General features: G+C 37.7%; 1 protein-coding gene across 2 annotated transcripts; it reads left to right on the top strand.

The window, feature by feature from the left end:
• Window positions 1-6558: 6558 nt before the first annotated feature.
• LOC113022032 (troponin T, cardiac muscle isoforms-like) lies at window positions 6559-15893 on the top strand. Of its 2 annotated transcripts, XM_080301139.1 has the most exons (13): window positions 6559-6762; window positions 6909-6953; window positions 8333-8531; window positions 9107-9133; window positions 9258-9279; window positions 9376-9439; window positions 9541-9657; window positions 9745-9822; window positions 10001-10102; window positions 10187-10296; window positions 10429-10519; window positions 13112-13152; window positions 15496-15893. In XM_080301139.1, the coding sequence occupies exons 3-13, from the start codon at window positions 8501-8503 to the stop codon at window positions 15533-15535; spliced, it is 723 nt and encodes a 240-aa protein (XP_080157265.1). In that variant the 5' UTR covers window positions 6559-6762; window positions 6909-6953; window positions 8333-8500; the 3' UTR covers window positions 15536-15893. The 2 variants fall into 2 exon arrangements, with proteins under 2 accessions (XP_080157265.1, XP_080157266.1); XM_080301140.1 differs by lacking the exon at window positions 8333-8531 and having other exon boundaries at window positions 6649-6762.
• The last annotated feature ends 126 nt before the right edge of the window (window positions 15894-16019 follow it).

The following is a 16019-nucleotide window of genomic DNA, read 5'->3' as shown; positions in this document are numbered from 1 at the left end:
CATTGTCCCTGAGTCATCTTGTTTCGAAGAAGTGTTCAGTGATTTCTCTGTTTCTTGTTTATTTGTGTAAGACACAGAAGCATATCCTTTGTAATAAAATAGCTTAAATGAAACTTTACTTCAAAAGCACACAGATTCAGTTCTGTACAGCTGCACACGCGAAACAAAATTACCTGCCAAGAGATAAACGTGCTCAACAGTACAGCAACTGGAAATTTGCAGGCTAAGGAAGCATACAAAGTGCACATACTTACTGTAAGTTTGGTAAGTGAACCAGCAAAGACTAAAACCCTGCGGGAAGAATCAGTCTGCCATGAAGACTCCAGGACAGGAAACTCCAGTTTTAGCTCACTCGAGGATGAGAAACAGAGAAGAATCACAGAAGCAATGGAAAAACACCACTGTCTTAAAAACGCATCTGTCCAACATGACTGGACTTTTTGTGGACGATGAAAACGCCACACGAACCTGGTACTGGAGCTAAACACTGGGCTGGGGACCAGTAGTTTAAATAGACCGCGTCATTGCAGTCTGCGCATGCTCCGTGTAGCCAAAAAAAAAGAAGAAAAAAAGAAAACCACCGCCGTTTATTGAGCAGTGAATTTTGCACACGTCCCTGCATAGGTCAATAGACTAGACACCACGTTGTCATTTGCCGACACTAGCCAAGTGTGCTTGTAAGTTCTGGGACCACACCCATCTCTGAAAATATGTTTATCGACTCGATGTGAAATATATGACGACGTGGATGACTGAGAACCTTCACAGACGAAATACCTTTTTCACGGTATTGCAAATTTCCGTTTAGTCTTGGACAACTTCTAACTAAAATGCCCACCAAGCAAGTTTTCACAAGTCAGAAGAATATAGTCTCCTTTCAGTCTCACTTCTCTCAGAAAGAAGGAATATGTTTCCAAAATGAAAAGCAGAGAAAATTGTTTTCCCCTGCATGCATCAGGAAAAGAAAAGGGGGGTTCATGTGGGTTGTAACCCTCAGGTAATAGGCCTACTTAAAACAGCTGAAGTTGTTGTTGACCCAACCTGTGCACGGAACCTTTCACCTGTAACCTCTTAACCATCATTTTCATGTGAGCTGGTGCACTGAGTGGTGACCAGTGTGTGACAGTCACTTTTCTTTCTTTAAATTTCCGACATATAAAGAAACATAATAAACGGTAGTTTCTGCTGTTGGATTGGATCTAATAAGGGGGGAAGTTTGGTATTTTGCTAAATTGCCCCCCATTAGTTACTGATGACCAAGGATGCTCAAAATAATTCCTAAAGATTGCAAACTGGTGCTCTGGTCCATATCAGCAAATGTTGGTTTTACCACACGGTGGCAGTATTTGCTTATGACTTCACTTCAAACAACGAGAATAATTGTGGGTTCGGTAATGAATGCATCGAGTAAACGTTCAGATGAAAAAGCTATCAATTAAGTGAAAGTTGCAGTGATAGCCGGTGGTACAGTAAGAAAAACAAAACGTGCTGGAGTTAAGAGTCTGTGTGTCGTGGAATTAAAGGGAATTTTATAAGTGGAATTACGAGGAATAAACCTAAAGGCTTATCTGTGTTGTTTTAATCGTCGACTCAGGTGCCAGAAAGGCGGGGTTTTTCAGCAATAAAGTCAAGAAGAGAAGGTGTGACTTGACGGCTTTTGATCCATTCCGCTAAACAAATATTTAGAAAGTAATATGACGTCTAAAAGGAGGAAAAACAAGTTTGATTTCAAAAACGAATAAAGCCTAACATGGCTTACGAACATCTGTTTTACATATTATACAGAGGCGATTCTAGGTTCAAACGTAGAGGGGCTCAGCTCTCGATCAGAATGACAGCAGTGCCTTGCAATTAATATTAATGGCATATGCTGTTTGCATATGCAATTACAGTTTTTTTTTTATTGGTTTGGCGCAGTTTTCACAAGCAATTGGTACATTTTCAAAACTCTTAGTACTTATGTCACAACAGATCATCAAAAGTGCACGTTTTTCAAACATTTCAGCATATTTCCAATTGTGTCAGTATAATACACATAATGACAAAATATCCTTTTCACTACACAAAATAAGTGTTTCATCTAAATAAATGTTTTGTTTACAGTTACTGCCTTTCATAATGTTATCACTATCAAATTTTTGATTTGCACCTCTTATTATTCAGTTTAATACATTTGTCTATCATTTAATTCAACTGATCTTAATGTTTAATCAATGAATCCTTCATTATGTCCATGGATTTTCAACTTGACTGATTGTTGTCTGGTCATTTGTAAGTTACACATTGCTGCAAGAGCAAGAGGTGGTGGTGCTCCTCGACAGAGAGGTGGTCTTCAGAGAAATGTAGGCAGAAGACAACGCACCATCATCTCTAATGAAGTCCGGGCCATCATTGTTGACCATGTGGTTAACAGAGGCTTTACCATGGCTGAGGCTGCCAGGTTGGTACAGCCTAATTTACAAAGGTCAACTTTCAGCTCTATCATCAGAACGTTTCGCCAAGAAAACTGGTATGTCTGCTATAGCAACTTCACTTCTAAAATATAGTACTCTATTGTATAGATGAACAACATGTAATTGTCAGTTTACAGTAATGTAATTTGTAATACTTCAATATTGACAGTATATGATTGTCCTCAGAATTAACAGGAGACAACCTGGTGGTGGTCGCCCACGTGTTTTGACTGACCAGCAGGAGTTGGCTGTGGTGGAAATGGTCAGGGCAAGGAATGACATACGGCTGTCTGAAATCAAACAGGCTATTGAGAACAACAATGACACCTTTGCCAATGTGCCATCAATTAGCCTTCCAACGATTACCCGGCTTTTGAAGAAGCACCAGGTTTCCATGAAACAAATTTACTTGGTTCCTTTTGAGAGGAACAATGTCTGGGTGAAACAACTGTGTTCAGAATATATTCAGGTACAACACTAAACTGGCATGCAATTACTGTAACAGTACTGACAACTATTAGTTGTAAAAAAAACTAACTAAATTATCATTTTAGAGGGTGATGGAGCTGGACGCTGCTGTGAATCATCACAAGTATATTTTTGTTGATGAGGCCGGTTTCAATCTGGCAAAAACTAGACGCAGAGGACGTAACCTTATTGGACAAAGGGCTACCATCCAAGTCCCTGGAAAACATGGGGGAAACATCTCAATGGGTGCAGCTATATCTGAAGATGGTGTGGTAGGCTGTAGACCAGTTCTAGGGTCATACAACACTGAACACCTGATAGTTTTTTTTTTTTAATGAACTGGAGCAGGCCTGTCAGGGAGAAGACATTGTCTATGTTGTTGTGTGGGACAATGTCAGCTTCCACCATGCACAGCTGGTTCAGGAATGGTTTCAAACACATCCTCGCTTCATGACACTCTATCTTCCACCATATTCCCCTTTCCTCAACCCAATTGAGGAATTCTTCTCTACATGGAGGTGGAAGGTGTATGATCGCCATCCCCATGAGCATGTCTCCCTTCTTCAAGCCATGTGTGAAGCTTGTGGTGATATAACTGCTGAGCAATGTCAAGCCTGGATTCGTCATGCCAGGAGATTTTTCCCACGGTGCCTGAACAACGAAGACATGCATTGTGATGTTGATGATGGCCCAATGTTAATAACCGGCTTGATTAATTGTGTAAAAGTGATAAAAATAAAATAAAAAATATATTGTGCTTATGTAAATGACTTGTTGTTTTTTCTCCCTTTTTCGTGTGTGTATATGTGTATATGTGTGTGTATATATGTATATATTATATATATATATATATATATATATTATATATATATGTATGTGTTGTTTTTTTTTTTTTTTGGTTATGCCTGAACATAAGTGTAATATTTGCTGTGTAAAGTTTTACAGTTCAGTTACACTCATTCATCACCAAGGACAATTTGAAACGCTTACCTTGTATTATTTGCTCCTGAATGAAATGATTGGTAAAAGTACTACGTTGAAAAAAGATCTTACTGTTTTGTTTGGGTGAGTAAAGCAAATGTTCTCAGAATATATCACAATGATCATATGTTCTGCAACAATGATTAAGTGGAATGAAAATTTGTGCAAATACAATGAACTCATGACATCAGATTTGAAAGAATGACTAGTGGTGTTACAAATGTGATCAAATGTGAGTTTTGTACTGAGAGATTTGAAAATGCACACTTTAGTTGTGAAAATAGTACCAAACCAATTTAAAAAAAACTGTAACCCTTTTCACATTCCCAAACCTCAGTTCAGTTGGATACACATTACAATGCTGGATGAGAGATTGTAGTGTCTAGGAAGGATTCAGAGTGAATAATCACAGATTACAATCTAATCTTCCAGTTTTCTCTCATTTCTCATCCTTCTTCTTCTTCTTTGGTGCAACCCTATAAATACGCGGTACCCCTTTGGCCTTTCCCCTTTTCTACAATTCCCCTGTGGGAGAAATTGGTGTCATTTCTTTCCCAATATTGTACAACACACATATACTGTATATTTAGCCACCCTGATGTTTCTGATTGTGTTTTTAGTTCAGATATTGCCATCATTGTGCCTCTCTTTGGTAGATACTGTAAATGTGTGGTACGTGTGTGCCACATATGTGTTATAGACACAGTTAATAGCATGAACAGATAATTCTTGCTAGCTTGGAAGTTGTGGTGACTTGAATAACCCTCTTCCCTACTGTTTCCATTTGGTTGCAGGGGCTGGGGTGGGCAAGTTAATGACTTGGAGGTCTTTGTTTCTTTTACCTTTCATTGTCAGACATAACGCAGGAACACACCGGTTACACAGACACTTCACAAGTCACAGCGTTGTCCCTGCATTATCAGAACAGTTTGAACTTTACAGTTTGAACATCTTCTTTCTGCCACAGGAACAAACGTCTTACTTAGTCTATTAATGACAAAGCAACAACGTCTCTGTGTGAGTGCACTATAACATCATGACATCAACAACACTGGACATAAAACTTGTTTTCAACCTGATGTAAACATACACGTTTGGAAAATATAACACTGAAGATAATTCCAGAAAATAATTCTAAAATATGCTATTATTAGTGCTATTAATATAGCTATTTTTAGGGGTGCTCTGATGAAATTTGGGGGTGGTTGAGAACCTATGTACTATAACAATGTTAGAGATCTCTCCACAGAACATATCTTTATTAACATGATAGTGTTGTAACCTGTGGTTTGCATCACGGTTGTATTACATGGAAAGCAGAGGAATAGATGCCTTTACTTTGTAAAAAGAAAACTTTCAAAAAAGAAAAATGAATGATAAAAAAAAAGGTCAACATCCACCTTTATATTTGTGAGCTTTAGCCTCGTTCTTTATGCGTATGGCTAAATAGTTTTTGAATCAAAGAAAATCAAAATAATGATATGACACGTACAAAATGTGAAAATGTGACCAGCTTTTTTTGTATGCTTATTTTTTAGTGGACAAATCCTTAACAAACGTTCATCTCAAATGAGACTGAAACAAGACAGCATGTTATTTACCCTGGTCCACACAGTGCTTATGGGTACACAGGGTTGCATCATTGAGCCTGTTAGGAAATCACATTGACAGTAAATTCCTCGACTAAACTGATTCTGACTCTGTGAATGAGTAACACAAACACAATAATGTGCATGCACACAAAAATACAAAAAAAGTAAAACATAAATATAAAATTATCTGATCTATGATGTCACTCTGTGTAAATAGTTCACATAAAAAAGCAATAAAGAAAGAAAAAGAAAATTATGATAAAATGCCATAATTCATCGGGCATCAGTTTCATATTAGAAACATGTCAAGAGGTTCGCTCGGTGCTGTAAAGGAATAGTTTTTACAATTTCCTGTAAAGAGCAATGTTCTTTTTCAGTGGTCCTATATAAGCTCATAGTACTTTTTTTTGACAAGTAAACTATGTGAAGTTATTAATAAATAATGATACATATAGATGAATAGAATATTTGCAAAAAATGTAACTGACTGTACTTTTGACAAGACGTGACTGACATGTGAGAAAACACAGCCAACCTGAAAAGAGTTACGGTGGAGGAGGAACTCCCATTGAATAACCTTTGCAAAGAAAGTTTTGGCTTCAGCTGTCAAGACTAATCTCCTGATTGTGGGGTCAAATACATTACCAAAAACACCGGGAGTATCAAAAGACTTGGCACGGTCATAAATGATGTTGTTGGTAGCATGTTTTTGCATGTAAGGACTGAGGGCAGAGTTTATGATCAAAGACAATAAACACAGGCTGGAGTCTGAAAAAGGGTGTGAATTTTATGTGAGTATTGTTTTTGGTATTCTGCTGTGGGAAAAATGCAGTTACTTCACTGTATAACAAAACTGCAGGCAAACCTTGTAGAAATGTCATACCCATCTTCAGAATCCTAATAGGAAGTGAAAGCAAATATCAGGAGAGCTTGAGCCATGCAAGAATGTATTTGTGTGCAGACAGAAATATTTTTATAAGTATTATAGGTAACCTAACTCATGAGAAACTGAAACCTTCAGAGAGCAATAATCCTGTGCTGTTTGGCGGAGGTTTTACAGAGTAAAAATAGTCAAGGCAAGTCCATAGAGAATACATGTTTTCCCATTCTAGTAGATGTTATCTGCCATCTGTTTGCAGGTATGTGCCCACCCATTGTAGACATGGGCAGCTTGCCGCCATGTGATCCACTACTGGGTTTAAAAGCTTATAGCCCACAGTGAAGGACACAGTATACAATTCTCCATTGAGCCACATTGCACGAGCTGGGTAAGTCTGCATGCTTCTGTTCTGTCTTTTTAAACAATCTAACAAAATCTGTAACTATTTTATACTTTTTTGTTAGATTTTGGGTTTCTCTCAGTCTGTAGAAGCCAAGTTAATAACTTGGCTTCTATGTATATTCGCATTTACAGGAACTGCATCCTAAACATGTCAGACACAGAGGATGCCGAATACGAGTAAGTACTGAATTATTTTCTGTAGAAACAAGATTGACGTTCGCAAAGTTATGCCAGCGCAAATGGAATTAAAAAGTGAAACAAAATAAAATTTTGGTCTGTTTTTTTATTTTTTCAGAGGACAACGTGAGTCATTTTGTCAGTTCTCCTAACCCATGCATGGGCTAGATAAGTTTTTGACTGTTTCTGTTTGCACTCTAGTTTACAAGCTGCAGATTCATGCAGCTGCATGTCTGCATGCATTACATAAATCCAGCTACAGTAGAAATGCCTCACCCATATTTAATTTGCCAAAGTTCATTGCTTTTCGCTGACCTTTGCTCTTTACATTGTGAAAGAGATGAATATATTATTGTTTGTTTATACAAACAATATCTATGACAACAATGCAAAATTTTGCTTTTTTTCTTTTGTCTGCCACTTTGTTGCTTTCCACTCTTCCATTTAAACATTCATCATTACTTAACACAGTGCATCTGCTAAGCTGCTGGCTTCACTGCACAGCCCACTGTATTTTTGGCATCTTGTTGCCACTGTAGAGATGGCTGCTATTCTGTAGCTTTTATGCCAGATTGACCTTTGTCCTCTGAGTCAGTCCTCTCGGTCTGAGATGTGAGATAGTTCACCTTTTATAAACATCCCAGTGGATCTGTCCTTTCCAGTCAAATGGTGCAGTGGGTCACCATTGCAGAGACAAAGGATCATACCTCTATTTCTGTCTCCTTTGTGGGGCTGTCCAACCAAGCCCATGTGAAGATTGGCTGAAACCAAGCAGCACCTGTCTCCCTCTATGGAGATAACAGTAGCTGTTAGTGAGTAATGTAGGTCAGGCTATGTTCTCAGTAGAAGCCCTTGGGGAAGGTAGCAGCAGGAGCACAATACACACGTTCGGTTTTATTCCTGTTAGAGGACCTCCCGAATGCTGGTTTGACTTACCTTCTTTTCAGGAGGCTGAGTTTCCATTTGTGCCCACAAATGTTTGATGGAATGATTCTCCCTACAGACGTGCGGTGAGGATAGGAAAAAAAAATATCCCCAAAAACAAAACAAAACGAAAAAGCAGAATTTAAAGTACTCTGAAAACAGGGAAGCTGGTCGAAAAAGCCAAAAAGTGATTTCCCTACTTTATTGATACTTTTTGTCTTTGGTTTAAAAGGAATTTTTAAATACAGGAGTGTTATGACTAAAGCCACTTGTATTGTCTGGAACACTATCCAAAAAAGCCAGTATTTTAATTTTAATATTAACATAATACAGTCAAGCAAATATAAAAAATATAACACAACTATAAGACAGAAGACAGCATCATAAAAAGAACTTTAACTCTATTAAAAAATGAAGTGATTTAAAATAATCAGATTTTCTTCTTACATTTTCAGGTAAGGTATTACAAAGCCATGGGACCATTATTGCAAAGTCGTGTCAAGCCTAGACTTGACAGAAGGGCTCCATCTAAGGAAAAAAGTCTGCAAACTAGCTTATAGCATTTCTGTTATGTAGCTTGGAGGGGTTATCCAGATGGGCTCTAAATAACAAACTTTTCATCTATGATGGAAAAGAAGGAATTCCAAAAGTCAGGTAAAAGGAAAATAATGTGTAAAAACATTAAATGTTATTATTTTTTACAATTTTCACTAAACTAAATTTTTATAGTTGAGAATGCACCTGAACCACAGAAAATATGTTTCTTTTCTTTAGGTGTATATTTTATAAGTGTAAGTAGTTTGTAAGTAAAGTTATGCATTTTAAGTGTTAACTCAAAATGTTGCATCGATAGATAAACATTCTTTGTATGGACAGAGACTAGTAGAGACATGAAGTTGTCTTTCAAGATAATCTAAAGTAGCATGTTCTAAACTGGACAAGAAACGCTCGTATGACTGCATGGCCCTTTATATCTATCATCTCTTTGGGAGACGTTCCTCTTAACGGACTCATATACTAAGTGCTTTACGAGCCTTAGGGTCATTCCAACGCCATCATCACTGACAGCCACTTAGTGACTAAAGTGACAGTGACTAATGTTTTTGTTGCATGAAGATTTTGTGTAGGTTGTGTCTCATTATTAGGATTTCAGCTTTCATAGCTTTATGCTTCAAGCTGTGAGCTTTTTGTTTCTTTAATCAGTATTGACATTGCATATCATCTTTCAGAAGATGCCACAGAGGAAAATGAAGGAGGTACGGAAGGGTTATTTACAAAACACAGGAACTACTGTGTGTCAAAGGATAAGTGTTCTAATATTTCTCAGTGCTTTAATTTAATTTACTAAATGCTTTGATTTTTTTTATTGTGGATACACAGATGATGCAAAGCCCAAGCAAAGGTAAGAAAAGTTTTAAAATATTTTTATAAGTCAAACACAATACAATTTCCAATAAAATACATACTTAGGTACATTTTTTATTCTTGTTTTCCTTAGGCCAAATTTTGTGCCTGGCTTGGCAGCTCCCAAGATCCCAGATGGAGAAAAAGTGGACTTTGACGTAAGTTAATTTTAGGGCCAACTAAAATGAACAAATAATCCAAACACTTTTAAACTTTAGTCCTTTGTTGTTTAAATAAAATATGAGCTTGATGTTTTCAGGACATTCAAAGGAAACGAATGGAAAAAGACCTGACTGAGCTCCAGACTTTGATTGAAGCTCACTTTGAGAAGCGTAAGAAGGAGGAAGAAGAGCTTATTGGCCTCACGCAGCGTATTGTATGTTATTTTTTTCTTTTGATAGTTTCAACAACCATTTGATTGTGTTACGTTTCAACTAAAAATGTCCTTCCTTTTCAATATCAGGAGAAACGCAGGTCTGAGAGAGCAGAGGAGATGAAAATCAGAGCAGAGAGAGAAAGAGAACGGCAGAACAAACTAGCAGTAAGTGTAGTTACTACAGAGTAACATTTTCAGAACATAACAGATATTTCCTACATGTTTAAGTTGTCTAAGAATCCACAGTTGTACCTAGGAATTGTATTCAATTTGTGCAAATTCAGACACTGCCAGCAGTCAAAATAGTGTGAAAAATCAAAGGTACTCTACATCATTTCAACAGGAAGAGAAAGCCAGAAAAGAAGAAGAAGAAGCCAAGAAGAGAGCAGATGACGATGCAAGGAAGAAGATGATTCTGTCCAACCTGACTTTCACTGGATACAGGGTAACAATCTAGTTTACCATTAAAGCATCTTACTATAAAGTACATGTAAAAGTGCATTTCCGCTTGTGCTTGTTTCCTTTCCAGCAAACACAGAGTGGGACAAAAAAACCAACAGAAAGAGAAAAGAAGAGAAAGATCCTGAATGATCGACGCAAAGAATTAAATATTGATCATTTGAAAGAGGACAAACTCAGGTAAAAGGACACTGTTACTAAAACACTTTACTTTCTCTTGATTTATTCAAAATATCTGTCATGTACATAAAAATTATCTTTATTCATCATCTGATCATTATACAGTAAACTGTCATAACATTTTCTCTACAGAGAAAAGGCTAAGGATCTTTGGGACTGGTTGCGCCAACTAGAGGCCGAGAAATTTGAACTTCAGCAAAAATGCACAAAGCAGAAGTACGAGGTAAAATGTCAACAGATTCTTGCTGTTGCAGCCAAAGATTTCCTCTGAGTGGACAGATTCAGGCCAAGGTGAAAACAAAACATGAAAGTGTGGTGCCTGGGAACACCCATTGCAATGAGTCACAACTGTTTTCTTATATATAATGAGTGGAACTCAGCCAAAGATCCAAAATAGAAGGGATATAGTACTCAACTAACCAAGGTTTTTGTGATTGTGACCCACACCTGTTTTCACAGCTTGGCTCGTGGATTAGGCAGAGGAACAATAGGAGGGTCCACGACCCTCTTTGGGACACTCCCAATAAGACTTAAAAATTTGAGATTCTCCACCAATTGCTCTTAGAACTGAAGAAGCTTCTCAGATGAGAGGTGAAACGTCTTCAATAAACTTAAAGAAGTCCAGATGTTTTAATGCTTGTCTGTCTTTCTGTGTTAGCCCTGCAAGAGATTCCCAGGGTATATCTGCCCTCTAGTAGCTGAGACAGGCTTTAGCCCTCGCCCCATGATGCTGATAAGCGTTAGTGAATAGATGGATGGAGATGACTGGGTCAGAGCAAGTGGTCCAAACAAGGAACAGTGGTGAACCAGTAGCATGGATGGCCAAGGCTCATTGATGCACATAGGGAAAGAAGGCTGACCCTTGTGTTGAGGTCCAACAGATGTGCTACTGTTTACATTATTGTATTTTGCACAACTCTGTTGCTTGTGAAGCTCGCACACAAGAATTTCACTCACATGTGCTGTACCAATGTACCTGCACATGTGATGTGACAATAAAAGTGATTTGATTTGATTTACTGTAACTCAAATTGCCAACAAAGCTAATGGTAATTCTCATTGCCCCTACTGGTGCCTTTGCACCACTGAAAGTGTAACGGTGGGATGCGCAGAAGAGGTAGACCCAAGAGCAGACACGGTGGAGACAGAACTAGGTTTCCAAAAATAAAGCGAACCTTTATTGCGGCTGATGGCATGACAAAAACTATAAACACAGAGTAACTAAGCGGGCTATGAAACCAGTGTTGCCAACTTAGCGACTTTGTCGCTATATTTAGCGAGTTTTCAGACCCCTTAGCGACTTTTTTTTTAAAAAAGACGTGAAAGCGCGTATCTCTTTTACTCTGAACAAGCAGCGGGTGCTGTAATGCAGTCAGTTCTTCTTTTACTCTTTTACTCTTATGCTGTTTTGTAGATCACAAGGTTTAAAACTACTTATAAACACACACACACAAAGTAACTCCACCAGAGTGCCTGTTTCGGGTCACTTGCCGGTCCAAGCCCGGGTAAAGGAGCAGGGTTGGAATTGTGACATTAAGAAAAAACAATAATTGCTAAAAGAAATTTAATTTGTAGTTCTAAATAAACTCTAAATGCATTTAGGACGTTTTTTTACTCACTTTATGTCTCGTCCACGATGTTATTTCTCTCTCCAACAACATAGGTTACAATTAGATTAGCATGACCATATATGCAAATTAGGCGATGACGTCATTTAGCAACTTCTAGCGACTTTTAGGACAGCCAATAGCGATTTTCCTTACTGAGGAGTTGGCAACACTGTATGAAACACAGTGTCACAATAAGGGAAACTACAAAAATATGAGATGAGGATAACAGATGATCTGACACTGACTGAGCGGAAACACACAGACTAAGTACACATAAGGAATGATCAAGGGAAGAGGAATCACATGGGGAAAACAACTGACAACAATTAACACAATGACAGGACAGGGGGCGTGAAACTAAATACAATGAACAAAAAACACAAGGCTCTTTCAAAATAAAACGGGAAACATAACAAGACCCAGACATGACTCGAATTTGACAAACAAAGAAAACTTGGACATGAAACATGACAGATAAACACACGAAGACTTAACCTGACAATCTGACACAGAAAACTTCACACAGGGATGAGACAAATGGGGAGCTTGATAAATCATGAACTAAAACTGTAAACTAGGCATGACAGAATGTAACTAGATAAATGAAAATAACAACAAAAACATCAAGAACCTCAGAATACTGGGTCACATGACCCAGGACCATGACAGAAAGTGCTAAAAATGGGCACATGAGGATCAGAACTGGACCACGGAGCAATGGAAGAATGTGGCCTGGTCGGATGGATCATGTTTCCTTTTACAACTGGCAGCAAGACACCAGTGATACCTGCTTGGAATCCTTGGGTCCTGCTGGATAAACAAGTACAATCCATGGAGGCCCTGCCTTGCCGCTTACAGGGCTTAAAGGATCTGTTTTTAACATCTTGGTGTCAGATACCATAGCACACCTTCAAGGGTCTAGTAGATACCATGCCTCCATGGTTCAGGGCTGTTTTGCCAGCAAAAGGGGGATCCGCAAAACATCAGCTAGGTGGTCATAATGTTATGTCTGACTGGTTTAAATTTAAGCTCCACAGTTACTCTTGAAAAAAAATTGTAGTTTGATTTTCTTTCATGTTTTCCTAGTTGCACGGTTTTTATGAAGATGTGATGATTTTTATATAGTAAAGCAAATGCTAAGAAGTCAACATGTTGGTTTTTCACAGTATAGATATCAATGAACTGTTAAACTACTGTTTTCTCAGGTCACGGTGCTGAGAAATCGTGTCAGTGATCATCAGAAAATGTAAGTCTATTCTGCTGTGGTTTCTGTTGACATTGAGTAGCAAAGGTAATGTACAAAAATTAGGATTTTATTTGCTTTCTAACATATAGCATGGACTAAAGACTGCAAAGCTGGATAGAAATGTAGAACTACAGCAAAGTAAGAGGAGAAAGTATTAATGAAACTTATCAATAAAAGGTTTCCACCTCCTCTCATTTCACCTTCTCCCCCCCCCTGCTTTCTAACAACAATGGTCTCCATTCTTTTGAAACAGTAGAAGAAGTAACTGTTTGTCTTGGCAACCCCTATAGTAGGGCTAAAATTTCCTGAATATATCCAGTCAAACAGGACTGGGAAAAGTGTATGCTGGCATGTCTGAAGGACACATACACACCCAAATTAAGACCATGCATATTTTTCCAGCTGACGCCATGTAGGCTTTACAATAAATATAGTGAAGGGCTGAATAAAAACTAAAAAGTTCTAATACTGGTTTTCATTCAGAATATGCAAAGCAGGAACACACCTGAGTCAATAAGAGAAAAACTTTATCAGACTGAAATAAATCTGAATTTATAAAAACCTCCATAGGTTATAAAGGTACAGGGGACACGGACTTGTGTAGCAACAACAGATAAACATAGTAGGCAGTTATTGGTTAGCACATCCCATTATACAGCTATTAAAAAGCTTTGAGTCACTCCAGTATCTGAGGGCTGCTTTTGTAGTGTGTTCTCCAACACAAATGAGTAGAGTCATGGTAATTCTATATTCAGATCATATGCACAAAAATACGCACACTGTTTATTTTTTATTCAAAAATTTTAATCACTAAAAACCTTTCACTAAAGTATTTTAACTCACCATATTCTGAAAATAATTCAAATGATAATGAAAACATAACCCTTGTAAGCTACTGAAATGCACCCAGTGTGGCATCAAGTTTGTGGAAGCCACAGGCACAAACATTTGACATGGGTCTGTAAGTATTTTGACCTTTTTTTTTTTTTTAGTAATTTTGCAATTTTATCTATGTACATTGAGATTTAACAAAATATTGCACTGCATTGCAAAAATGACTTTTTCTACAGTCACCCATTTCTAAAGGCTCAAAAGTAATTTTCTGATAAATGGTTTCATGGCTAGATAAGGCCTCTTCCCTTGTTTTTCTTGACATCTTAAACATATAAAAGAGTTTATTCCTAATGTAAAATTTGCATTTAGTATCTATTCACTTTTTATTTAAAATTAGTTCCAAAGACATGTTCATGCAAGTGAGCGAGGCCATTATTAATCTGAGAGACAGCATCAAAACCCTTTGGAATGGCCTCATTAACAATCTGGTTCTTAAAAAGAAGGAATGCACTGGCCAGCTCACCAACACTAAAAAGTCTCAATGACCACACAAGACAACTAAAGAGCATGATGACAGAATTATTTCCATGGTTAAGAGAAAAAATATTTTTCAACATCAGACCCAGTCAAGAAAACTCTCTAAGAGGTTGTAGTATAATTGTCAAGATATACTTTCAAGAGACAGTCATAAATGGCCATAAAAAGGATTTAAGGTGCAAACCACTGATTACAATCAAGAGCAGGAACAGCAGCCACACAATAGGTATGAGTTCCTAGCTTGGCCAGAAAACATCTAAAAGAGTCTGAACAGTTCTGGAAAAAATCTTTAGACAGATAAAACCAGGAGTAACTTCTACCAGTATGATGGAGAGGAAACGTAAGTAGAAGCTCTGTTCTGAAGTATATCGCATCGTCTATTAAACACGGAGGAGGCAAAGTTATGGCACAAGTGTGTATGCCTGTTACTGGAACTAGGTCACTAGCTGCAATTGATGTTTTAACTGCTGATAAAGGTAGAAGAATGAATCCTGAAGTGCACAGGGCTACACTCTCTATTCAGATTCAGTGAAATGCTGCAAAACTGATCTTAATGCAATTACTGCTTAACAGTGCAAATGGATATTGACTCGAGTTACTTCAGAAAAAGCAACCCAAGATTTTAGCAAGACAAAGAAATGTGATGTAAAAAGTCAGTGACATGAAGTTCAAATGTTAGAAAAGACACAGGTAAGCCCTAAGACAGAAAATTTACCTAAAATAATTTAAATTTCAAATGCAGCCGCAGTGACTTATTTGCATCAGTAGAATGAAATACATTTCTAAAGATCAATTCAAGGGTCAGCTCACAAGGAATGCAGCCACTCAGCCTTGCATTCAGGTTTTCACAAACAGATATACGACCAGTGGGAGTGAATACAAGGTTCAACAAGCACTACAGATGACCACCAAAAAGCTAGCCTGTGTGCTCGCTGATGTGATGATTCTCTGCTGACTTTTATTTATTCTCAGTTCAAAGGGTGGCAGGAGCAAGCGTGGCCTGAGGAAGTAACGTCTGACATCAGCTGGAGAAAAACCAGCAACATCAGCCATCCGTAAACGACTGAGAATAAGAAGCTGGATAATAATATTTTCTTAATACTTGAAAATGCAAGAACAATAAAAAAAGTACGCTCTTTTAGATGTTGTTAGTGGAATAAAGTGCATGTTAAGTTACTGATAGCAGACAGATCAGATGATGTGGTTTAACTTGTGTTCATCTGACCATGTGTAACACATAAAGATTTTTTTTTTAAACTGAATCCAAAAGTTTAGAAAACTGACTGAAAGAAATAAGAGCAACTGAACCTATTCTGGTGTGTAGGATTTTGTGATTGCAAGAAATTTAAATAAACTTGTATCTAACAAAATGGATGTAGCATTTGTATCTGTGGCTCCAGCACTCGTGGGAACTTACAGATGAATACCAACTCTATGATAGTTATAAAAGCCACACCTGCTTTAATGAAGCCAGATTGTCGTTTTTGCCAAACTGG

Source organism: Astatotilapia calliptera, chromosome 5 (genome assembly GCF_964374335.1).
Source record: "Astatotilapia calliptera chromosome 5, fAstCal68.1, whole genome shotgun sequence".
NCBI classification, from domain to species: Eukaryota; Metazoa; Chordata; class Actinopteri; order Cichliformes; family Cichlidae; genus Astatotilapia; species Astatotilapia calliptera.
The sequence above is the reverse complement of the archived record's forward strand: the minus strand, read 5'-3'. Positions and strand labels throughout refer to the sequence as shown.